The 24,983-nt window shown below is 53.6% G+C and overlaps 3 protein-coding genes across 3 annotated transcripts; 2 read left to right on the top strand and 1 right to left on the bottom strand.

The window, feature by feature from the left end:
- Positions 1–871: 871 nt before the first annotated feature.
- Positions 872–12,428, top strand: HSF2BP (heat shock transcription factor 2 binding protein). The gene is made up of 7 exons (XM_053457346.1): positions 872–1,094; positions 1,553–1,635; positions 2,076–2,225; positions 2,664–2,793; positions 3,775–3,892; positions 5,974–6,077; positions 12,018–12,428. The coding sequence occupies exons 1-7, from the start codon at positions 941–943 to the stop codon at positions 12,218–12,220; spliced, it is 942 nt and encodes a 313-aa protein (XP_053313321.1). The 5' UTR covers positions 872–940; the 3' UTR covers positions 12,221–12,428.
- A 1,353-nt stretch (positions 12,429–13,781) lies between these two features.
- Positions 13,782–18,956, top strand: SIK1 (salt inducible kinase 1). Its single transcript, XM_053456872.1, has 13 exons — positions 13,782–13,974; positions 14,453–14,569; positions 14,826–14,889; positions 15,066–15,227; positions 15,732–15,856; positions 15,939–16,062; positions 16,284–16,483; positions 16,583–16,720; positions 16,810–16,884; positions 16,965–17,097; positions 17,651–17,881; positions 17,987–18,179; positions 18,552–18,956. Exons 1-13 carry the CDS (start codon positions 13,828–13,830, stop codon positions 18,766–18,768), a joined length of 1,926 nt encoding a protein of 641 aa, XP_053312847.1. The 5' UTR covers positions 13,782–13,827; the 3' UTR covers positions 18,769–18,956.
- Positions 18,957–19,875: 919 nt separating this feature from the next.
- Positions 19,876–24,612, bottom strand: CRYAA (crystallin alpha A). The gene is made up of 3 exons (XM_053456822.1): positions 24,389–24,612; positions 22,571–22,693; positions 19,876–20,177 (listed from the first exon to the last, which is right to left on the bottom strand). The coding sequence occupies exons 1-3, from the start codon at positions 24,575–24,577 to the stop codon at positions 19,968–19,970; spliced, it is 522 nt and encodes a 173-aa protein (XP_053312797.1). The 5' UTR covers positions 24,578–24,612; the 3' UTR covers positions 19,876–19,967.
- Between the last annotated feature and the right edge of the window lie 371 nt (positions 24,613–24,983).

Here is a 24,983-nt window from a genome sequence, read left to right as displayed (position 1 = left end):
GCGTCTCCTGCTGTGTCACAGAGTCAGGAGGGATAGAGCGTCTCCTGCTGTGTCACAGAGTCAGGAGGGATAGAGCGTCTCCTGCTGTGTCATAGAGACAGGAGGGATAGTGCGCCCCCTGCTGTGTCATAGAGTCAGGAGGGATAGAGTGTCCCCTGCTGTGTCATAGAGACAGGAGGGATAGAGCGCCCCCTGCTGTGTCATAGAGACAGGAGGGATGGAGGCCCCCCCCTCTGTTGTGTCATAGAGTCTGGGCAGGAAAGGATAGAGCGTCCTCCTGCTGTGTCATAGAGTCAAGGCAGGAGGGGATAGAGTGCCCTAGGCTGTTTCATAGAGATTAGACTGTTTTGTGTGAAGAAAATCATCTGTAGGTGAAATGCTGCTGCCCCTGCTGGCTGCCACAGGATGATGTGATTGGTTGTTTTCTCTCCATGTGATTGGTTGTGTTAGTTATTCTTTGTCTTAAATATCTAGACTGTTCCAGTGACCAAATAGTAATAATAACCACGGCTTCTAAGATTGATGAACAGATGGTGGTCACAGGTACTGTAGGCTCAGTATTCTTGGTGAGACGGAGGAGAAAGAGACCTTTCCCTTGAGTATTTATACCCCTGTACCTTCCGTTAGGGTATACATTGTTACTATATATGGGCAATATATGAAGTTAAGGAATCCTATTGGAGCAGCCATAGGATTCCACAGAAGACCCTCTAAGCTACGTCACATAATTGATAACATATTGTGTTGCTAGCACTCAAGTTGCATTGAAGCCTAAAGTGTGTAGAACAGAATAAAAGCATAACAATGATTTCTTACAGGTTGTTTTCTCTCCATGTGATGGGTTGCATTCTCTTCCTGCGATTGGTTGTTTTCTCTTGCTGTGATTGGCTGCAGTATTTATTATAGTGTTTTTCTATTTTGTCTCCAGTATTGCGTTTCGATGTCTGGATCCTCAGGGGCGGAGTTTGTCCTCGTCAGAAGGCGGGACTTGGAACGTCTGACCACAGAAGTCATGCAGATGAAAGAGTTTCTGCCGCAGATCCTAAACCAGGAATTATTGTCTAATGTCCAGAGACTGGAGCAGGCGGAGAGCGGTGAGAGGGTCGCGCCAAGTGTCCCTGGCCTTGTGGTTCCTCAACTGCTTCTCAGATTCCGTGTTCATCGTCTGGTTGGCGAAGGGGTTAATATGCAAGTCATAGGCCTCTGTGGGGCATCTGGACAGGTGTCTCGCAAAGCATGGAGGGGTCCCGGTGGTCCCTCCCATCACCGTGTCAGGGGGGGCATTAGTGCATCATGATCACCCGTCTGCTGTACCGCGGCACCGGTTATTAGCCCCTGACCGGGATAACAAACAGTTAACCAGCCCGTCTCAGGGTGTTGGGAGTTACCCTGGGGGCATGTTAAGCCCGGGCACGGGCACATAACGGTAGGCCGACTGGGGCAGCTAAGGGTCATCTCCATTCAGCATTCTGGATTTGGGTGGGGTCACAGTGGCGTGCAGGATGCCGCGGGCTGTACAGTGTGACTGAGTATGACTTTCCTGACTCTGCAGCTCTGGATGTAAAGGAGTCGGACTGCGAACATTTCAGATCCCGCCTGGAAGCCGCTCAGAGTGAATGTTTGCAGGAGAAGGAGGTGAGGCCGGGGGCCGTGTTGTGGTATCGGGGGATCGGACTCGTGGCCCCGGCGTCCGGGAGATACTGGATCAGGAGGCTACAGTATTGCGGGATTTATCAGTGTGGGTCTCGGGTCCCTCTGTGGCGTCTCGGTTCCCTCTCGGACATCTCGTGTCCCTCTGTTCCGTCTCGGGTCCCTCTCAGGCGTCTCTGGTCATCTTGGGTCCCTCTCTGGTGTCTCAGGTCCCTCTCTTTCTTGGCGTTGGGAGGAACCTGACACTCCGTTGGTTGGATTTTCTTTAGCGTTTTGTTACAATGTGACAGTCGCTCGCTGGTTTTGCTCGCCTCCCGACTCTGTCTCTTTCTTGCCCTCACTGTCTCTCCCTTATAGTTTCTTTCTCCTGATCCTTGTGGGCGCTCTACATCCTTTTATCTCTCTTTTTGTGTCCTTTTCTGCAGGAGAAGCTGTCTGTTCTGGCCCAGCTAAGCAGTCTCCAAGAGCAGTCTCTGCAGCAGGCTGAGTTCTGCACCCTCATGGGTTCCACTCTATGCACTTTACTGTGGGGGGTCTCTAGCCGAGAGGAGGCGGTGAGGAGCCTTCTGGGAGGGGTGAGTAAGGAAGGGGCAGATGCCGGGGTCACTCCAATGTGAATTCTGCCCCTGCAGAGTATGGCTGTATTATGGAGAAGTGAGAACAGGCGCCGCCCTGCTGGGCTTCTGACACTTGGCTGCAGATTACCCCCTGCAGCCTAACCGCAGCCATCTAATGACATCAGCGCCTAATCGCATGGCCTGCACCAGATGCAGCATTTCTGCAGGAAGCAGTCATCGTGATAAAGGCTGCATGTTTGGAAATCACTCTTCCCTGCCCCTGTGGAATCCCTCAGGGCCGGTCCTTGTGTTGCTTTCCTATCTGACGATAGCCGAGCACTCTCCTGCGCAGGCTCATGTCTGGCCCTGGCCTGTTGTCCGGCTCAGGCTTGCTCTCTGGCTCAGTGTTTGGCTCCCTGCTGGGCTCACTGTCCGGTGATCTCTGTTCCTCCTCAGGGGAAGGCAGTGGCATTTTTCGGCCTCGCGTCGCAGACTTTGTCCAGTTACGTGGAGTCTCTGGAGCAGCCGCAGGACGAGGAGGCTGAGGAGAGCCAGTTTGTTCTGGGTCTGGCTGGGACGATCACCAGTGAGAGCCACTTTGGAGGACAATGTGACACACAGTGCAACATGTGACCCTGGGGGACCCCGATCGCTTGACCCCACACCTGGGGGGGACCCTGATCGCGTGACCCCACACCTGGGGGGGGGGACCCTGATCGCGTGACCCCACACCTGGGGGGGGGACCCTGATCGCGTGACCTACACCTGGGGGGGGCCCTGATCGTGTGACCCACACCTGGGGGGGGACCCTGATCGCGTGACCCACACCTGGGGGGGGACCCTGATCGCGTGACCCACACCTGGGGGGGGACCCTGATCGCGTGACCCACACCTGGGGGGGGGGCCCTGATCACGTGACCCACACCTGGGGGGGCCCTAACGGCGCAAACAATACCTGGGGGACCCTACCGGCGTGAGCCATACCTGGGGAGGACCCTACCTGTGCAAGCCACACCTGTGGGGGACCCTACCAACGCAAGCAATACCTGCTGGGGAACCTACCGGCGGGAGCCATACATGGGGAGGACCCTACCAGCGCAAGCCACACCTGGGGGGGGCCATACCGGCGCGAGCCACACCTATGGGGGACCCTACCGGTGCAAGCCACACCTGGGGGGACCGTACCGGCGCGAGCCACACCTTGGGGGGACCCTAACAGCAAAAGCCACACCTGGGGGGACCCTACCGGCGCAAGTCACACCTGGGGGGGACCCTAATGGCGCGAGTCACTCCCAGGGGGAGCCTAACAGTGACAGACATGATTATAGAGATAGATGCTGGCAGAGACAATCACGGGGACAGAGACATAATCATAGCAAGAGAAACTGGCAGTGAGGGTGACATTGACACTTGATAGCAGAGACGGACATAGACAGCACACTTCGGAGTTGGCTGTCTCTGTGTCGCTCTACGGGTGACTGTCTCAGCGATTGGCTCTCTGTGTACGCAGTTCTTTTTCTGTCTCTGAGGAATTTCCAACATAAAGGATGTTTTTTGGTGTCTCCAGATATTGCTGCTGTCTCTTTCGGACGAGAGTTCCTGGTGACCACCTGTAGAGATCTTCTAGAGACCTGGATTCACCTTCTGGGGAGGATCAAACCCGGGACCTGCTGTCGGCTCCGAGTGTGAGGACCCCCGTGATATATATATATATCAATATATACACCTATACACGCAGACATACATATTAAATATATAAGTATATATATATATATATATATATATATATATATATAGCACCGTGCAAAGGTTTTAGGCAGGTGTGAAGAATGCCGTAAAGTAAGAATTATTTTGAAATAGTTTATTTTTATCATTTAGCAAAATGCAAAGTGACATAAATAAAGAAAAATCCAAATTAAATCAGTATTTGGTGCGACTGCCGTTTGTCTTCAGAACAGCATCGGTTCTTCTCGGTGTCCCGCGCAGTATTTTCGGCAGGCAGGTCGTTCCTGACATCGGGGAGGAATAACTGCAGTTCTGTGGATTTTGTCTCTCGCACAGTATTTTAGGCAGGCGGGTAGGTCGTTCCAGACATCGGGGAGGAATAACCACAGTTCTGTGGATTTCTGCCCCTCAGTCGCTTCTCTCTTTTCGTATGATCCGAGTCTGGGCTCCATGAGGGACAAACCATCACTTCCAGATCTCCTTGTTCTCCTTTACGGTGAAGATGGTTCTTAATGGCTTTGGCAGTATGTTTGGGGTCGTTGTCATGCTGCAGGATAAATTTGCAGGACCAAATAAACGCCTCTTTTTTCACATTTTGACTCATTAGTCCAGAGCACCTGCTGCCATTTTTCTGCCCCCCAGTGCCTGTGTTGCCGTGAATAGTTGAGTCGCTTGGTCGGAAGTTTGGCTTCTGACACGACTTCTCCGGACAGTAGATGGCTGTACGAGGGTCCCACTGTTTTCTGCCAATGCTGGGCTGATGGCTCTGCTGGACATCTAACTGCGAAGGGAAGCACGATGTGTCTTTCATCTCCTGCAATGAGTTTCCTTGGCCGACCGCTGTGTCTTCGGCCCTCAGCATCGCCTGTTTCTTTGTGCTTCTTCGAGAAAGCTTGTACAGAACATCTAGAAACCCCTGTCTGTCCTTGCTGACGCGGTATAACTGCCCTGGGGCTTGTTGCTGTGCTCAGTATCGTCCTGGTCAGTGAGTTTAGATGTTCCGCACCCATTTTTATTCCTCCCGCGCAGCTGTTTCTGTTTCAGGAAAGGATTGTGTTTCAGGCTGCATATTAAATAGACGATCATTAGCACCTGTTCGGTATCATTGTTTAATCAAACACCTAACTCTATGCCTACAAACCCCTGAATGTGCCAGTGACCCCAGAAGAACTGATGCTGTTCACGTCAGGTTGCCCGGGGGTCCGCTTGAGGTGTCTCCTGCTGGTGTCTCTCCCGGTGTCTCCTACTGGAATCTCTCTCTGTGTCTCCTGCTGATGTCTCTCTCAGTGTCTCCTGCTGGTGTCTCTCTCAGTGTCTCCTGCTGGTGTCTCCCTCCGTGTCTCCTGCTGGTGTCTCCCTCCGTGTCTCCTGCTGGTGTCTCCCTCCGTGTCTCCTGCTGGTGTCTCCCTCCGTGTCTCCTGCTGGTGTCTCTCTCAGTGTCTCCTGCTGGTGTCTCTCTCAGTGTCTCCTGCTGGTGTCTCTCTCAGTGTCTCCTGCTGGTGTCTCTCTCAGTGTCTCCTGCTGGTGTCTCCCTCCGTGTCTCCTGCTGGTGTCTCTCTCAGTGTCTCCTGCTGGTGTCTCTCTCCGTGTCTCCTGCTGGTGTCTCCCTCCGTGTCTCCTGCTGGTGTCTCCCTCCGTGTCTCCTGCTGGTGTCTCCCTCCGTGTCTCCTGCTGGTGTCTCTCTCCGTGTCTCCTGCTGGTGTCTCTCTCCGTGTCTCCTGCTGGTGTCTCCCTCCGTGTCTCCTGCTGGTGTCTCCCTCCGTGTCTCCTGCTGGTGTCTCCCTCCGTGTCTCCTGCTGGTGTCTCCCTCCGTGTCTCCTGCTGGTGTCTCTCTAAGTGTCTCCTGCTGGTGTCTCTCTAAGTGTCTCCTGCTGGTGTCTCTCTAAGTGTCTCCTGCTGGTGTCTCTCTCAGTGTCTCCTGCTGGTGTCTCTCTCAGTGTCTCCTGCTGGTGTCTCTCTCAGTGTCTCCTGCTGGTGTCTCTCTCGCAGTCTCATGCTGGTGTCTCTCTCAGCGTCTCATGCCGGTGTCTCTCTCTTGCAGTCTCATGCTGATGTCTCTCTACAATGTATCTATTAATCGGAAGGGTGTTTCCTGGATGAGTCAAAATGTCTCGTTAATCTCTCAGCTCCAGAGACTTCTAACAGGTGAGAAATACTGACTTCTTCAGCATGGGAGCCCTATATGTCACGTAAATACACACGGGTTCCTATATATCTATACCATGTGATGTATATACGCAGGAGCCCTATATATAACGTGAAGTATATATAATGTATATACATGAACACTAAGTACCATATATATCTATACCATGTTATGTGTATACACATGTGAATCCTATAGATCTATACTATGTTCCATATGTAAACACATGAACCCTATGTATTTATACCATGCGCCGTATATACACGCGAAATACTACATATGCACACTGGTACCCTATATATTTGTTAGACATGTACAAATGGGCCAAAACAATTTGGACATATTTTTCGGTTAGTTTTTGGCCCATTTGCCTCGGACGAAAATTCTAGGGGAATTTTTAACTCGGGAATGAAATTCGGCGACCGGTACCCATGTCTCTTACACTGTCACTCATTCATTCACTCACTCTCTCACACTCATTTACTCTCTCACATTCATCCACTTTCACACTCATTTACTCTCTCACATTCATCCACTCTCACACTGTCACTCACTCTCTCACACTGCTGACCACTTCCGCTTCTTCTTCCTCTTCTATCGTCTGCCTTCTATTATATCTTCAATTCTTAGTCTGGTATCTTCTTTCTTCGTCCGAATCTCTGCGGATATAACCCGTCAACTTCCACCCAAATGGCAGCGCTGCGGTGACGTCCTCCCTGATCCTCCAATCGGGTGAGAGTACGAAACCACAAGTGCCGCCATTTTGTCCTCACGTGAGCTGAGGGCAATATGGAGAGAGTGTGCGAATTAATGGGGACCCATGCATTTTGGGCGGAAATTTACCAGCTTTTTGTTTCTTTCTCGTCCAAGTTGTGGGGGGTCTGGCCTCGTTTTCAGGGCTTCGTACGAATCACAGGATTTGGTAAATTTGCAATTCTTACGAATCCGATTGCAAACATCTAATATCTATACCATGTGCCATTTATCTGTGTGAACCCTATATATCTATAACATATATCCCTGTAAACCTATATATCTACACCATATAACCATGTAAACCCTATATATCTACACCATATATCCCTGTAAACCTTATATATCTATACCATATATCCCTGTAAACTCTATATATCTACACCATATGCCATATACCCCTGTAAACCCTATATATCTACACCATATATGCCTGTAAACCCTATATATCTATACCATATAACCATGTAAACCCTATATATCTACACTATATATCCCTGTAAACCCTATATATCTATACTGTGACGGAAGCCTCCATCACTGGGGCCACTGGAGAAGCCTGACTGCCAGCCTCCTCCCTATTGACTATGGGCCCTGGGTTTGTAGAGACTTCTGTGGCTACCCCCAGCAGTATCATCTCATCACTGGCTGAGGGGATTATCTCCAGCAGACAGTCAGGGTCTGCCACCAGGGAGTGACCACCATTGTTTTAGTCTAATGTATAAATCAGTCTCCCCCACCTATTGTATTGTTAATCCCGTTACTGCCCCTGTTGTCTCTTGGAGGCAGATTAAGGGGGTTGTTTGTGTCCCAATATCTTGTTTTATGTAAATGTGTGTTTTGCTGGATATATCCAGCCCTGTGTGTGAGAAATAAATCAGTCTTCGTTTGGTTTGCCCTACACTGAGTCTCGGCTAGTGACTGGGGAACCGGGGAAAGTGTGTTGTCCCAGGCTAAGGGAGCACAAGACAGCGGAGGTAGTCGGTCGGACTAGCCAGCTCCGTGACATTGGTGGCAGCGGTGGGATTTCTTCTTAGTCTGAGGGACACTTACTTTCTACCGGGATTGACCGACAGGACGGCAGACTTCGGTCGCCTTGACGAGGACATGGATGTGGTATCGGAATTCCAGGGGCTACTGCGGGTCATCCTCTCCTGCTACACCACTGCCCTGCCTACAGAACAATACCAGAACCTGAGGCAAGTGGTTCGACGGTCAGTTTGGCAGAGGGCTGTTATATGCCGGGGTCAGTGTCTTCCAAGCTCCGAACAAAAGATTAGAGACCAGCGGAAACTACGGATGTCATTCCTGGGAGAGCAACCCCAGGAGCAATGGGTATCCGAATTGGACAAGCTGGTTCAGCAGGAGGTAGAGCTGGAAGATCACTATAGGGCTCTGCAGTGGTATACAGAACAAGCGTATTGGGGAACTGCGAAAGAATGTTCTCCAGAGGGCTATGACTTTGGGGGCCCAGGATTATTATGGGATAGTCTTCAGGAGGATCCGGACTTCGGCAGCACAGCGGAGTGGCGGATTGAGGACATCCGGGATTTCAGGGAGTGGGACCTCCCAGATGCACTAGGACTTAAAGGTGATTTAGACTTTTTAACTACACAGGAGTGGGAACTGGAGAAGGCATATAAAAAACTGTTCGAACGCGTTCAACAGAATGCCCCAGTGTCCAGGGATTGTGTGGATTTTGTGGATGTGATTGAGTGGTCAGCTGAGGATGTTGACCCAGGCGGGGTGGATGGGACTGCGGTCTCCACCCCTGAGTCACAGGGATACTTGGCAGCTAATCCAGATCCAATACTGGAGCTGTGCGACTGTGCTCCACAACCGGATCCAGAGACTGGGGATTTATTTGATTTATTGTCTGAGGATGTTAACCCAAGAGGGGTGGATAACACTGCGGTCTCCACACCTGAGTCCTCAGAATGCTGGGCAGTCTGTCCAGATCCCTTGGCCCCAGCTGAAGAGCTGGCAACAGGGCAGAGCGCTGCTGGCTTCTGCCCCACACCTGCAATGACTACAGGGATCCAGGGAGATGCGGCAGTCGGCCCATCTCCCCAGCGGCAGCTCACATGTCCGGGAGCGGAGGAACTTGTTTTTCCTCCCCAGCGGCAGTGGGAGGAACCAAGAGATGTGACAGCCTTTCCATCTTCCCAGCAGCAGCTCACCAGCCCGGGAGCGGAGGAACCGGCCTTCCCTGCCCAGCGGCAGGCCGACCCACAAGATCCCCTAACCCCAGCTGAAGTGCTGGCAACCGGGCAGAGCATCGCTGGCCTCTGCCCAGCACCTACCAAAGCTGCAGGAATTCAGGGAGATCCAGCAGCCGACCCGCATCCCCAGCTGAAGCAGGGAGGTGGAACAGCCGGTCCATCTCCCCAGCGGCAGAACCTAATTCCGGGACCGGATCAACCTGAACTCCCTCCTCAACGGCAGCAGGAGCACCCGGGAGGGGATGCAGGAGTTATTCCTCCCCAGCGGTACACGGGAGATGGCGCAGCCGGCCCATCTCCCCAGCAGCAGCAGGAGCACCAATTTTGGGAGGGCATTAATGGGCCAAATAAACTGACTGACTACGGAGTCAACCCGTTTGGGGTCTCATCCTATGTCAGTCCAATTCAAAGGGGGAAGAATTGTGACGGAAGCCTCCATCACTGGGGCCACTGGAGAAGCCTGACTGCCAGCCTCCTCCCTATTGACTATGGGCCCTGGGTTTGTAGAGACTTCTGTGGCTACCCCCAGCAGTATCATCTCATCACTGGCTGAGGGGATAATCTCCAGCAGACAGCCAGGGTCTGCCACCAGGGAGAGACCACCATTGTTTTAGTCTAATGTATAAATCAGTCTCCCCCACCTATTGTATTGTTAATCCCGTTACTGCCCCTGTTGTCTCTTGGAGGCAGATTAAGGGGGTTGTTTGTGTCCCAATATCTTGTTTTATGTAAATGTGTGTTTTGCTGGATATATCCAGCCCTGTGTGTGAGAAATAAATCAGTCTTCGTTTGGTTTGCCCTACACTGAGTCTCGGCTAGTGACTGGGGAACCGGGGAAAGTGTGTTGTCCCAGGCTAAGGGAGCACAAGACAGCGGAGGTAGTCGGTCGGACTAGCCAGCTCCGTGACATATACCATATATTCCTGTAAACCCTATATATCTACACCATATGGCATATATCCCTGTAAACCCTATATATCTACACCATATATCCCTGTGCACCTTATACATATATATCTATACTATATGTCCCTGTAAACCCTATATATCTACACCGTATATCCCTGTAAACCCTATATATCTATACCATATGTCATATATCCCTGTAAACCCTATATATCTATATCATATACCCCTGTAAACCCTACATATCTACACCATATATCCCTGTGAACCCTATATATCTATACCATATATCCCCGTAAACCCTATGTATCTATACCATATATCCCTGTGAACCCTATATATCTACACCATATATCCCCGTAAACCCTATGTATCTATACCATAAATCCCTGTAAACCTTATATATCTATACCATATATCCCTGTAAACCTTATATATCTATACCATATATCCCTGTAAACCTTATATATCTATACCATGTGCTGTATTTTTGTTAATCTGGGGATCTGCTCATTTTGAGGCCCTCTGCACTGTTAGAAAAATGCTTATGCGATCGTAAATATTATTGTTGACAAAGACATAAGAAAGTAGAAAATGTCTAGTCTATGATATATGCACGAGTTCCTGCCAACACATCTACTTTTATTATTATTATTATCCTTTATTTATATAGCGCCAACAGTTTACGCAGCGCTTAATACAATGCATAAATTCAAGGGATATGACAAGAATTGACAGACTAAGACAAACCGATACATTAGGTGGAGAGACTCGGCTCGCAAGCTTACAATCTAGAGGGAAATGGGGTGACAAACATAAGGCACAGAGAAAGGGTGAGAGGTAGTGTGGGGGGGTATCAGTGACGGGTGAGAGGTAGTGTGGTGGTTGTATCGATGACAAGGAAGTTCTAGCAGCTAAGATGGTGAGGCTTCTCTGAAGAAGTGGGTTTTTAGATGTTTCTTGAATGTCGGGAGGGAGGGTGAATTCTGAAGGTTCCTTGGGAGCAGATTCCAGAGATCTGGGGGCAGCTCGAGTGAAATCTTGTATATGGGAAAAGGAAGAGGTGACGAGTGAGGAGGAGAGCCTTAGCCCATGGGAGGAACGTAGGGATCGAGTAGGAGAGTATTTGCTAATGAGGTCAGAAATGTACGGAGGAGCAGTATTGTGGATGGCCTTATATGTGAGTACCAGGATCTTAAATTTAATTCTAAAGGTAATTGGGAGCCAGTGGAGGGATTCACAGAGGGGGGAAGCAGAAGAGGAGGGACGAGCAAGGAAGATGAGCCTAGCAGCGGCATTTAGGACAGACTGTAGAGGAGAGAGTCGAGACAGTGGAGTGCCAACCAGAAGAATGTTGCAGTAGCCAAGACGGGAAATGATAAGGGAATGAACCAGGGTTTTTGTGGATTCTTGGGTGAGGAATGGGCGGATGCGAGACATGTTTTTTAGGTGCAAGCGGCAGGATCTGGCGAGGGGATGAAGGAGAGGTTTGAGTCAAGGATGATCTACTCTATGTTATTCTATATATATATATATATATATATATGTGCAAAGGGTCAAGTCTAGGCCGTTCTTAATTATGCAGCTTAAGAGGCGTAACCTGCTTGAAAAGTAACCAATCAGAATGATGCATGCTATTAGAAGTAGATAAGAGGTTATATAAACCACGTAATCCAAACGTGTAATCAGACAACGCGTCGATGTATGTGTGTTGTGTGCCTCGTCTCGATTCTGCGCATGGTCTAAATAAATTAAAACTCTTTCTGAGGAGAATTCAACCATTATTTCAACCAACAGGCACCTCATGATGGGGGGCACTGGGACCATAAGCGGGTTGGAGGCTCCTTCCACTCGGGGTCTATAGGCAACAGGGACCCCCGTTTTTTAATTGTATGTCGGAGTTTTTGAATATGGAGGGACAGGAGATGAAGCCGTTTCCTGGACACGTTGGCTGCGCTGATGGGAGTTGCACGACAGAGGGCCATGTTTTGTCACCATATGAAATACTTGCTTTGCACCTTTTGTTTCACACGTGTCACACGCGTGTTCCCCCTGCAGATCGAGACCCTGACGTGTGCCTCCATACCCTGCGTCTCCTGCAGTCCGTGGCACTGGAGTCAGACGGACCGCGCCACATGCAAAGTGAGCTGCACAAGTGTCTGCCCCGCATCGTGGAGCTGGCCCAGAGCCGGAGCGCCGAGCTGCAGACTGCGGCCGGAGAGCTGCTGGAGGAGATGAGAGCCCTGGAGGCAAAAGGGTAAATGGGGGCCCCAACCGCCCCGCGTACGATGCCACTTCCTGGAACTGATGCCTCTGCGTGTTGGGCTGTTGTGTTACTCTGTGTGTTTCGTTGCGTAGCTTCCTGTGACATCACACCACATATTTTCTGCTGTTGTATGTGTGATGCCACTTCCTGCGAGATTTAGAAATGCGCCTGTTTTGCAATAAAGTGTGAGATTTGTGGTTCAAGGTCCGTCCCCCCCCGTTTATATTCCTGAGCGAAAGCCTCCTCCATCCCACCAAGTAATGTCTCTAACACTATTTCACATCTCAGGCCCCGGACACCGCGCTCCCAGGAGCCACGCACGCCGCGCTCCCAGGAGCCCCGTCCGCCGCGCTCCCAGGAGCCCCGTCCGCCGCGCTCCCAGGAGCCCCGCACACCGCGCTCCCAGGAGCCCCGCACACCGCGCTCCCAGGAGCCCCGCACACCGCGCTCCCAGGAGCCCCGTCCGCCGCACACCGCGCTCCCAGGAGCCCCGCACACCGCGCTCCCAGGAGGCCCGCACACCGCGCTCCCAGGAGCCCCGCACACCGCGCTCCCAGGAGCCCCGTCCGCCGCACACTGCGCTCCCAGGAGCCCCGGCCGCCGGACACAGCGAGTGTCGGACACCACGCCCTGAGTGTCCAGTCCGTCAGACACTGCGAGCCCCGGACACCGCGCCCCGAGAGCCCTGTCCGTCGGATAACGCGCCCCGTCCCCGAGAGCCCTTCTATCAGACCTGTGGCCCCAAGAGCCCCATACGGCGGGCGTCGCGCCCCGAGAGCCCCATCCACCAGACACCGCGCCCCGAGAGCTCCGTTGGACAGCGGGCCCCCAGGAGCCCCGGACAACGCGCCCGAGAGCCCCATCTGTCGGACAACGGGCCCCCAGGAGGCCCGGATAACGCGCCCCGAGAGCCCGGCCCAGATAAACGTGCAATTACAGGGACCTTAAGGTCTGTAAGGTGGAGCATCCCTGTGCAACCCCCTCGGTGCCATCCTACCGTTATGTAAATACCCTCAGAGCGTAAGCTCTTTGGGGCAGGTCCTCTTGTGCCAGGAAATGAAACCCCAGCTGGTGACAAATAAAAAGGTGAGTGCCTTCCTCACCCCTATCACCCTCGGCCTTCCTCACCCCTATAGCACTGCGCCTGCTGTTCTCCGTTTCCGCCAATAGCGCCGCTGTGCGCTGAGATCACTGCGCATGCGTGGTCTGCTGAACCTGAAACCACCGGGTCACGCCGCCAGCTGCTCTCTGACGTCACCGACCGGTAACCACGGAGACAGAGACATCAATTCTCGCGTCAGAGACTCGGGTTACCTAGCAACGGGGCGGAGCACGAGGAATGTTGACGCTAGAGATACGTCAATAAGGCGGAGCTACGGAAAGGTCGGGGCGGGATTACGGGCGTGTCCTGGGCTCAGAGTCTCTCACACATGTCAGACGGGGACAGACGCAGGAGAATGTGAGAGGGGCACCGGGGTCACACGGCGGGTAAGTAACTTCCCCAATGCCCCACAGTATCCCCCAACCGCCCCGTGATATACCCCTCCGGTTGTGACCGCGTCGGCCGATGACACTCTGCTTTTGTTACAGGTGAAGTGCGACATGGTGATAATGCGAGATATCGGGGTCTCTGGGGCCACCCCTGCCCGGCGGCCGCTCCGAGTCGGGTTCTATGATATTCAGAGGACACTTGGGAAAGGGAACTTTGCTGTTGTGAAGCTGGCCAGACATCGTGTCACCAACACACAGGTACGTGCTCTGGGGGGGGGTCTATGGTGGCTTTACCCCAGGTATGTGCTCGGGGGGGTAGGTGGCTTTACCCCATGGTATGTGCTGGGTTGGGGGGTAGGTGGCTTTACCCCAGGTACGTGCTGTGAGGGGAGGGTAGGTGGCTTTACCCCAGGTACGTGCTGTGAGGTGGGGTGTAGGTGGCTTTACCCCAGGTACGTGCTGTGGGGGGGGGGTAGGTGGCTTTACCCCAGGTATGTGCTGTGGGGGGGTAAGTGGCTTTACCCCAGGTACGTGCTGGGGGGGGGGTAGGTGGCTTTACCCCAGGTACGTGCTGTGGGGGGGGGTAAAGTGGCTTTACCCCAGGTACGTTCTGTGGGGAGGGGGTAGGTGGCTTTACCCCGGGTACGTGCTCTGGTGGCTTTCCCCCAGGTTGGCGCTTGGAGGGGGATTTGCTCGCTGTCAGGGCAGTTGCTCAGATCTGTGTTTCTCTCCCCAGGTCGCCATTAAAATAATTGATAAAACTCGGCTGAATGAGGAGAATCTGGAGAAGATCTACAGGGAGGTGGAGATCATGAAGAAACTGAAACACCCTCACATCATCCGACTGTACCAGGTACATCCATAGCCCCGCCCCTTTATCTGATTACCCGGCACATCCACAGCCCCGCCCCCTTATGTGACTGTACCTGGTACATTCACAGCCCCGCCCCTTTATCTGACTGTACCCGGTACATTCACAGCCCCGCCCCTTTATCTGACTGTACCAGGTACATCCACAGCCCCGCCCCCTTATGTGACTGTACCGATACATTCACAGCCCCGCCCCCTAATCTGACTGTACCTGTTAATTATGTGTCTCCCGTCTGCAGGTTATGGAGACCAAAGACATGATCTACCTGGTGACAGAATACGCCCAAAACGGGGAGTTATTCGGTGAGTTTTTCTTCCTGGCTTCTAGTTTCCGGCCCTCGTGAACCCATCCCCTATCCCCCAGCCTGGTCCGTCCCTCACGGGCCTCATGAACCCATCCCTCACCCCCCAGCCTGGTCCAACCCTCACAGCCATTCAACTTTCTCTCCAGTCCTCCAAAAAATGCTATTTCCCCCCAGACTACCTGGCGGTCCGCGGCCGTCTGACGGAGGACGAGGCCCGGAGGAAGTTCCTGCAGATCCTGTCAGCGGTGGAGTTCTGTCACGCGCACAACATCGTCCACCGAGACCTCAAGACCGAGAACCTGCTGCTGAGCGAGAACTCGGACATCAAACTGGCGGGTGAGAGCCCCTGAGCATGTGGGTGGACCCTTGAGGGCGTGCGGGTGGGTGAGAGCCCCTGAGCATGCGAGTGGACCCTTGAGGGTGTGCGGGTGGTGAGAACCCCTGAGCATGCGGGTGGACCCTTGAGGGCGGGTGGGTGAGAGCCCCTGAGCGTGCGGGTGGGTGAGAGCCCCTGAGCGTGCGGGTGGGTGAGAGCCCCTGAGCATGCGGGTGGACCCTTGAAGGCGTGCGGGTGGGTGAGAGCCCCTGAGCGTGCGGGTGGGTGAGAGCCCCTGAGCATGCGGGGGGACCCTTGAGGGCGTGCGGGCAGTGAGAGCCCCTGAGCATGCGGGGGGACCCTTGAGGGCGTGCGGGCGGTGAGAGCCTCTGAGCATGTGGGTGGGTGAGAGCCCCTGAGCATGTGGGTGGGTGAGAGCCCCTGAGCATGCGGGTGGACCCTTGAGGGCGTGCGGGTGACCGCAGGCTTCGTACCTCTAATACCTGTGTTTTTTGTGCCCCCAGACTTTGGGTTCGGGAACTTCTATACGGACGGCTGCCCCCTGAGCACCTGGTGCGGAAGCCCCCCGTACGCTGCGCCTGAAGTCTTCCTGGGGAAGGAGTACGAGGGTCCGCTGCTGGACGTGTGGGTGAGTGAGTGGCTGCCGTGACGGGGGGTATTTTAGAGCGCGCTCTGCTCTGTTCCTCACGTGTCTCGTGTCTCCCCGGCAGAGCCTCGGCGTCGTGCTCTACGTCTTACTCTGCGGATCGTTCCCGTTCGATGGACCCGACTTAGCAAAGTTGCGGCTGAGGGTGCTGGAAGGAAGGTTCCGGATCCCGTACTTTATGTCGCAGGGTAAGACGTCTGTGTGAAATGCCCCCGGAGCGACCTTTGCTGGTGCCCCTTGCGCATGCGCGGGAGGGATTCCAAAATGGTCGGACAAGAAGCTTTACTGACCGCTGGAATTCTGACTGCTGGATAGAGTGCGGCTCAGAGTGATGAGATGTGTAGTGTGGGTTCAGGGAGGCCTTTTCATGCGTCTGTCAAGTTCGTCTCACCCGATGTCTCTCCGTCAGACTGCGAGTCCCTGATCCGCCGGATGTTGGCCGTGGACCCCGCCAAGCGGCTGAGCGTCGCCCAGATAAAGCAGCATCGGTGGGTGCAGGCGGGAAACCCCCAGCCGCCCCCCTGCAGCACCTTCCCGTCACCCCAGCCGTGTCTGCAGGCCCTCGGCATCATGCAGGGTCTGGGCATCGACAGAGAGCGAACCCTGCAGGTGAGACTGCCCCAACCCTCCGTCTGCCCCCCCCCTGTTTTCATTGCCTCCGCTCACATTCTCCCCACCCCCGCTCACATTCTCCCCTTCGCGTTGTAGTCCCTGCAGAACGGTCTGTATGATCACTACGCTGCCATATATCACCTTCTGGTGGAGAAGCTGCAGCGGTCACGACCGACCCAGGGGGAATCTCTGCCTCCATCACAGAAGCTCCCGGCCCTGGCGGACAGCAATAAGGTGAGTGTGAGTGCGCCCTGGCTATGGATTGTGTGGAAGCCGCTGGGGTGTTTGTGGTCTGTATGTTTAGTTCTCCCTCTTCTCTGCAGGTGTGGCCCCCTAGGCCATCTCCTCTCCAGGCTGAGCCGGGGGACTCTGAGTGCGAGCTCAGCTTTCCTTTGCAGGTGAGTTGGGGCAGAACGAGCTCGGGTCGGGGGCAGCTTTGGGGCAGATAACCGGATTAAGTTGGGTTGTTCTCTTGTAGACACTCTTACACCTGAAGGAGCCTCCATGTCTCGGCCAGCCGGGGTGCGGCTCTCTTCCCCCCTTTACCCTCCAGGATCGCCCCCCTAGCGAGGAAGTGGTGGGTGCTGTGCAGGGTAACTACGCGGCACCATGTGAGTGTTTATTGGGCGCTCGCACAGCATGCGCCAAGTGTGTTTCCACTGTCACTCTTACTCTGTGTATCCTGATGTCTCTCCGACGCTCCGTCAGTCAATGCCTGTCATCTCTCTAAAACTTCGTCAGTCTATGCCCGTCATCTCTCCAACGCTTCGTCAGTCTATGCCCGTCATCTCTCCAACGCTTCGTCAGCCTATGCCCGTCATCTCTCTAAAACTCCGTCAGTATATGCCCGTCATCTCTCTAATGCTCCGTCGGTGTATGGCGGCCTCCCCGATGGTCCGTCGGTGTATGGCGGCCTCCCCGATGGTCCGTCGGTGTATGGCGGCCTCCCCGATGGTCCGTCGGTGTATGGCGGCCTCCCCGATGGTCCGTCGGTGTATGGCGGCCTCCCCGATGGTCCGTCGGTGTATGGCGGCCTCCCCGATGGTCCGTCGGTCTATGCTCGGCCTCTCCGATGGTCCGTCTGTGTATGGCGGCCTCCCCGATGGTCCGTCGGTGTATGGGGGAGTATAGAATAAAGTCTGTTTCTCTCCTCTCCCCCCACAGCCGTTCTGGGCTCCTCTTCGGCTCCCTCTGCGTGTCACAGTTTGGAGAGCTGTCTCCTTCCTTCCTGGATCCCGGCTTCTCGTGGGTTACGTGGCCAGCATGCTGCCCCACCGTTAAGTGCCCAGTCCGCCGCTCCCGTCCTCCAGGCCCCGGGCGTCTCGGCCCCAAGCTCTCTCCTGCCTGTAACGTTTCAGGAGGGGCGGCGAGCGTCCGACACGTCTCTCACCCAAGGTAAGGAGCGTGCATGCGCCGTGCTGCGAGCCGCTAGGTGGCCGGGCTCTGTATTTGGGTTGGGATTGTATGATGTGTATGTCTCACGTAAGGTCCGTGTTACAGGAATCCGCGTGTTGAGACAGCTCCGTAAGGCTGCGCGTGTCCGTGGCCTCCTGTGTCTGAGTAAAAGCCGCCCTGGCAGCCGGAAACATGGCATCTTTTTTGGGGGGCTGCGCGGCTCTCATCACCCTCAACATCCTCCACAAGTCGGGGCCGACCCACAAGGACTTCTGCAAGGCGTTCTGCAGCAGCAGAGGTGAGTGTGTGTGTGTGGGGGGGTCCTGTGTGTGGAGGCGATACTAAGAGGGCCACGGTGATGGTGACGGGCCACGCTACCCAAGGTAAAAGCGTGTATGGTTTTCCGGGCGTATTTTGTACCTGGGTGTACAAAATGGGGCCTGAGTTGGTGTAACAGGATTAGTGGTCTCTGTGGGGTTTATATGACGATCGGGAGCCGGGGGTCTCATGTGAGATTCAGGAGGCAAATGTCTGTCCCGTTCATGTTAAAATTCCCCCAGCGTATTTGCCTCTACCACTTCTGCTGGGAGGCTGCTCCACTTACCTGCTCCATCCCCACCTTTGTGTGGTCACGTGGCTTTATTGTGTCTCCCGGTGTTTTTTCCGTCAGGTTCCTGCAGATGTCGGTCTCGCCCCAGAGAGCGCTGATGCTGTCCTCCTCGCTGCTGCTCTCTCAGGACTTTAGTGACCAAACGCTGACCCTGGAACTTCTCCCGTCCTCCTCGTGTCCCTCACAACCTCTACCTAACCACATACCCCATCCCAGGGCCCTTAACCCCGCGGACTCCCAAACCCCGGTCGACCCCAGGTACGTCCTCGTCTCATAGGGGCCGACTGCTGCCGAGCTGCTAATCTCCGGGACGTTTCGCAATATTTCCGAGCACTGAAACTTCAAGCAATAATCGCCTGCAATAGTGTTTTTATACTGGGAATCCGGATCCCAGCTGGATCTATACTGGGAATCCGGAGCTCGGCTGGATCTATTCTGGGAATCCGGAGCCCAATTGGATCTATACTGGGAATCTTGAGCTCAGATGGATCATCTATATTGGGCATGCCGAGCCCGGCTGGATGTATACTGGGCGGGCCGAGCCCGGCTGGATGTATACTGGGCGGGCCGAGCCCGGCTGGATGTATACTGGGCGGGCCGAGCCCGGCTGGATGTATACTGGGCGGGCCGAGCCCGGCTGGATGTATACTGGGCGGGCCGAGCCCGGCTGGATGTATACTGGGCGGGCCGAGCCCGGCTGGATGTATACTGGGCGGGCCGACCCCGGCTGGATGTATACTGGGCGGGCCGAGCCCGGCTGGATGTATACTGGGCGGGCCGAGCCCGGCTGGATGTATACTGGGCGGGCTGAGCCCGGCTGGATGTATACTGGGAATCCTGAGTCCGGCTGCATTTATACTGGGAGCTGAGGTCTAGTGTTGGTATGTATAGTAGGGTGGAGTGAGAGGAAACCTACTGACACCCAGCAATGGGGCTACAAACCCATACCCAGAATCCCAAGCCCCAAGGAACGATCATTAGGGCAGAGTCTGGGGCCCTGGGCACCTGTAATGGTTAACTGTATACGGCCCAGCCCCTCCCCATACACTGTACCTTCTCCTGTCTTATTTACCCCCAAGGAGGGGGGCAGATCACCAGCTTCTCTCCCCGATTACCTCCTCCTCTGGATGCACTTTAATAGTCCCATTGTGCCCAGTCTGTACTGGTTTTATTACCGTGTAATTGCCGGTTTGCAGATGGGCTGCTGCTGGGAACCGTAGGGTTAATGATGTGTTTATACTGCTGAGAATAACCAAATAAATTATTTTTTGTACAAAACCTGGCTTCGTTTCCTTTGCGCCTCGTAGCCGTCTGATACCCCAAAACATTCCTGTCCCACCATCTGCCCTCTCTAGGGTGAACGCCAATGACACAAACAAGTAGGTGATGTTCAGCCATCTTTATTGCGGGTTGTGCACAGGCTCCGGCGGTCGGGGAGGTTTGGGGGCCCTGTCGCTGGATGAAGCCCCCAGCTGTTTAGGAGGAGGGGGCAGAGGTGGGCTTCTCCTCTCGGGACACAGGGATTGGTCTCTCGCTGTGGCTGGAGTCCAGGCTGGAGAGCAGTTTGGGGCCGGAGAAGGTCAGGATCCCGTCCGCGGAGAGAGAGCAGGCGATGGCCGATTGGTCCAGAGTGGAAGGGAGACGATAGCGGCGGTGAAACTCTCTGGAGATGTATCCGTGGTCATCCTGGGGAGGAAAAGCCACTTGAGTACAGGGTGGTGTGTATATAGTACAGTATAGTGTATATGGTATAGCATATAATAAATACAGTGTAGTGTATATTATAGTGTAGAGTATATAATATAGCATATCATATATAACGGTGTAGTGTATATAGTATAGCATAGAGAATATATTACAGGGTAGTGTATATGGTATAGCATATATTACAGGGTAGTGGATATAGTATTGTATATAGGACAGCACAGCGTGTGTGTATATTATATACCGTATATTATAGGACCGTATAGTACAGTGTATATAGAACAGCACAGCATGTCTGTGTGTGTGTGTGTATATGTGTATATATATATATATATATATATATATAATCATAGGACAGCATTGTATAGGGTAGTGTATATAGTACTGTGTGTGTGTAAATATATCATAGTACAGTATTGTATAGGATAGTGTATACAGTACTGCGTGTGTGTAAATATATCATAGTACAGTATTGTATAGGGTAGTGTGTATAGTACTACGTGTGTGTATTTCATAGGACAGCATTGAATAAGGTAGTGTATATAGTACTGCGTGTGTGTAAATATATCATAGTACAGTATTGTATAGGGTAGTGTATATAGTACTGTGTGTATCATAGGACAGCATTGTATAAGGTAGTGTATATAGTACTGCGTGTGTGTAAATATATCATAGTACAGTATTGTATAGGGTAGTGTATATAGAACTGCGTGTGTGTGTGTATCATAGGACAGCATTGTATAGGGTAGTGTATATAGTACTGCGTGTGTATATATCATAGGACAGCATTGTATAAGGTAGTGTATATAGTACTGCGTGTGTGTAAATATATCATAGTACAGTATTGTATAGGGTAGTGTATATAGTACTGCATGTGTGTGTATCATAGTACAGTATTGTATAGGGTAGTGTATATAGTACTGCGTGTGTGTATATCATAGTACAGTATTGTATAGGGTAGTGTTTATAGTACTGCGTGTGTGTGTGTATCATAGGACAGTATTGTATAGGGTAGTGTATATAGTACTGCATGTGTGTGTATCATAGTACAGTATTGTATAGGGTAGTGTATATAGTACTGCGTGTGTGTGTATCATAGGACAGTATTGTATAGGGTAGTGTATATAGTACTGCATGTGTGTGTATCATAGTACAGTATTGTATAGGGTAGTGTATATAGTACTGCGTGTGTGTATATCATAGTACAGTATTGTATAGGGTAGTGTATATAGTACTGCGTGTGTGTATATCATAGGACAGCATTGTATAAGGTAGTGTATATAGTACTGCGTGTGTGTATATATATCATAGTACAGTATTGTATAGGGTAGTGTATATATAACTGCGTGTGTGTATATCATAGTACAGTATTGTATAGGGTAGTGTATATAGTAGGACAGCATTGTATAGGGTAGTGTATATAGTACTGCGTGTGTGTATATCATAGGACAACATTGTATAGGGTAGTGTATATAGTATTTTATATAGCTTGCTACTGAGCCTGTGTTAACTCATTCTTCAACGCTGGAATATGAGATCCTTACCGTATGGCGTCGCCACGGCTCCCGTCACAAAGAGTTCTGCATCCAAATGATTCTCTTATCACCATAGTAACCGAGGTGCATTGTATGAATATAACAGTACTTATAATAATTGGATAAAATGGCCTCACAAGCGTCTTTATTACGAAGCCCCCTCGTCGCCGGCCCAGTGACACAATGGGGGTCTATGCTTAGCTGGCCCAGCCACACGCTGCCACCTGCAACCTCATCAGAATCCCCCTCATGGTCTCACGCGTGCCCCCCGTGTTACTCCTGCCACCGATACGTCCCAATCAAACTTACCAGTTTGGAGGTGTGGAGTCCACTACTCTTATAGCCCCAACTGTGCCCACAGTGCACGCTGCCGGTGGCCCCCATTCGCCCCCCTGTGCTCACAGTGCACGCTGCCGGTGGCCCCCATTCGGCCGCCTGTGCTCACATTACAGGCTGCCGGTGGCCCCCATTCGGCCCCCTGTGCTCGCAGTGCATGCTGCCGGTGGCCCCCATTTGTCCTCCTGTGCTCACAGTGCATGCTGCAAGTGGCCCCCATTCGTCCTCCTGTGCTCACATTACATGCTGCCAGTGGCCCCCATTCGGCTCCCTGTGCTCACAGTACATGCTGCCGGTGGCCCCCATTCGGCCCCCTGTGCTCACAGTACATGCTGCCGGTGGCCCCCATTCGGCTCCCTGTGCTCATAGTACATGCTGCCGGTGGCCCCCATTCGGCCCCCTGTGCTCACAGTACATGCTGCCGGTGGCCCCCATTCGGCCCCCTGTGCTCATAGTACATGCTGCCGGTGGCCCATCTTCGCCCCCCCCCACCACCGTGCTCACCTGTCTCTCGCTGTGCTTTCCATGAATCTCCACAAAGTCATCGAGGATTTTCACGGTCAGGTCCTCGGGAGAGAAATGCTTCACATCCAGATTAATGACGAAACGCTCTCTGTCTGAACGCACCTGGAGGGACAGGGGCCACGAGAGTCCACGTCACACTCACCCAAGGGGTCTGTAGCCCTCCCTGCCGGGGGTATAAAGCTCTTCGACCAGGGCTGATGTTAGTATAGATGGAGTATAGATTAACTCCGACTGCCATCTACCCCTTTTCCACAGTGACACTAGACCCAACTGCCCTCCTATCTCCCAGTGACACTAGACCCAACTGCCCCCTATCTCCCAGTGACACTAGACCCAACTGCCCCCCTGTCTCACAGTGACACTAGACCCAACTGCCCCCCTGTCTCACAATGACACTAGACCCAACGGCTCCCCTATCTCCCAGTGACACTAGACCCAACTGCCCCCGTCTCGCAGTGAGACTAGACCCAACTGCCCCCTATCTCCCAGTGACACTAGACCCAACTGCCCCTATCTCCCAGTGACACTAGACCCAACTGCCCCCCTATCACCCAGTGACACTAGACCCAACTGCCCCCCCTGTCTCGCAGCGACACTAGACCCAACTGCCCCCCTGCCTCGCAGTGACACTACACCCAACTGCCCCCCTGTCTCACAGTGACACTAGACCCAACTGCCCCCTATCTCCCAGTGACACTAGACCCAACTGCCCCGTCTCCCATTGACACTAGACCCAATTGCCCCCGTCTCCCAGTGACACTAGACCCAACGACCCCCCTATCTCCCAGTGACACTAGACCCAACTGCCCCCCCGTCTCGCAGCGACACTAGACCCAACTGCCCCCCTGTCTCCCAGTGACACTAGACCAAACTGCCCCCCCGTCTCGCAGCGACACTAGACCCAACTGCCCCCCTGTCTCCCAGTGACACTAGACCCAACTGCCCCCTATCTCCCAGTGACACTAGACCCAACTGCCCCCTGTCTCCCAGTGACACTAGACCCAACTGCCCCCTGTCTCCCAGTGACACTAGACCCAACTGCCCCCCCGTCTCGCAGCGACACTAGACCCAACTGCCCCCCTGTCTCGCAGCGACACTAGACCCAACTGCCCCCCTGTCTCGCAGTGACACTAGACCCAACTGCCCCCCTGTCTCACAGTGACACTAGACCCAACTGCCCCCTATCTCCCAGTGACACTAGACCCAACTGCCCCCCTATCTCCCAGTGACACTAGACCCAACTGCCCCCCCCGTCTCGCAGCGACACTAGACCCAACTGCCCCCCTGTCTCCCAGTGACACTAGACCAAACTGCCCCCCCCGTCTCGCAGCGACACTAGACCCAACTGCCCCCTATCTCCCAGTGACACTGGACCCAACTGCCCCCTATCTCCCAGTGACACTAGACCCAACTGCCCCCTATCTCCCAGTGACACTAGACCCAACTGCCCCCTATCTCCCAGTGACACTAGACCCAACTGCCCCCTGTCTCCCAGTGACACTAGACCCAACTGCCCCCCCCCTCTCGCAGTGACACTAGACCCAACTGCCCCCCTGTCTCGCAGTGACACTAGACCCAACTGCCCCCCCTGTCATGCAGCGACACTAGACCCAACTGCCCCCCCTGTCTCGCAGTGACACTAGACCCAACTGCCCCCCTGTCTCACAGTAACACTAGACCCAACTGCCCCTATCTCCCAGTGACACTAGACCCAACTGCCCCCCTGACACTATGTCCAGTTACCCCCATCTCACAGTAACTGTGGGTCCGGCTGCCTTCTTGCCCCATCAGACTTACCTCGGAGACGCCGGAGTCCATGTAGCCCCGGAAGAGGCTCTGTCTGTAGAAGGGGCTGACGGTGGAGGAGAGGAAGGGGTAAAGGTCGTAATCAAACAGCCCCTCACCGAAGATCTGCTCAAACAGGCGGTTGGGGTAAAATGGCCCCAGAGCGCGCTTGAACCAAGGGTGCTGGATGGTGATATCCATGATGAGATGCAAAGCCAGACAGACCAGTGGGGTAGGAAGCGCAAACGGCCCCCTTAAATACCCCCAAGAGAAAGGGGAGGATTAAACACACAAGAGGGGATTACATGGAGCCGTCCAGAGAGACGTTACCTCATCCGTGCTCAGCAGTTTCTCCATCCCACCCGCGGCCCCCGTCTGACCCAATCAAGCGTGAGGAACAGAGCGTGCGGCCCGAGACACCACGAGGGGCCCGCTCAATATTACATGTACAGACACCACGAGGGGCCCGCTCAATATTACATGTACAGACACCACGAAGGGCCCGCTCAATATTACATGTACAGACATCACGAGGGGCCCGCTCAATATTACATGTACAGACACCACGAAGGGCCCGCTCAATATTACATGTACAGACATCACGAGG

Source organism: Spea bombifrons, chromosome 2 (genome assembly GCF_027358695.1).
Source record: "Spea bombifrons isolate aSpeBom1 chromosome 2, aSpeBom1.2.pri, whole genome shotgun sequence".
Classification (NCBI taxonomy): domain Eukaryota; kingdom Metazoa; phylum Chordata; class Amphibia; order Anura; family Pelobatidae; genus Spea; species Spea bombifrons.
Note: the sequence above shows the minus strand (reverse complement) of the source record. Positions and strands in the feature narration are given on the sequence as shown.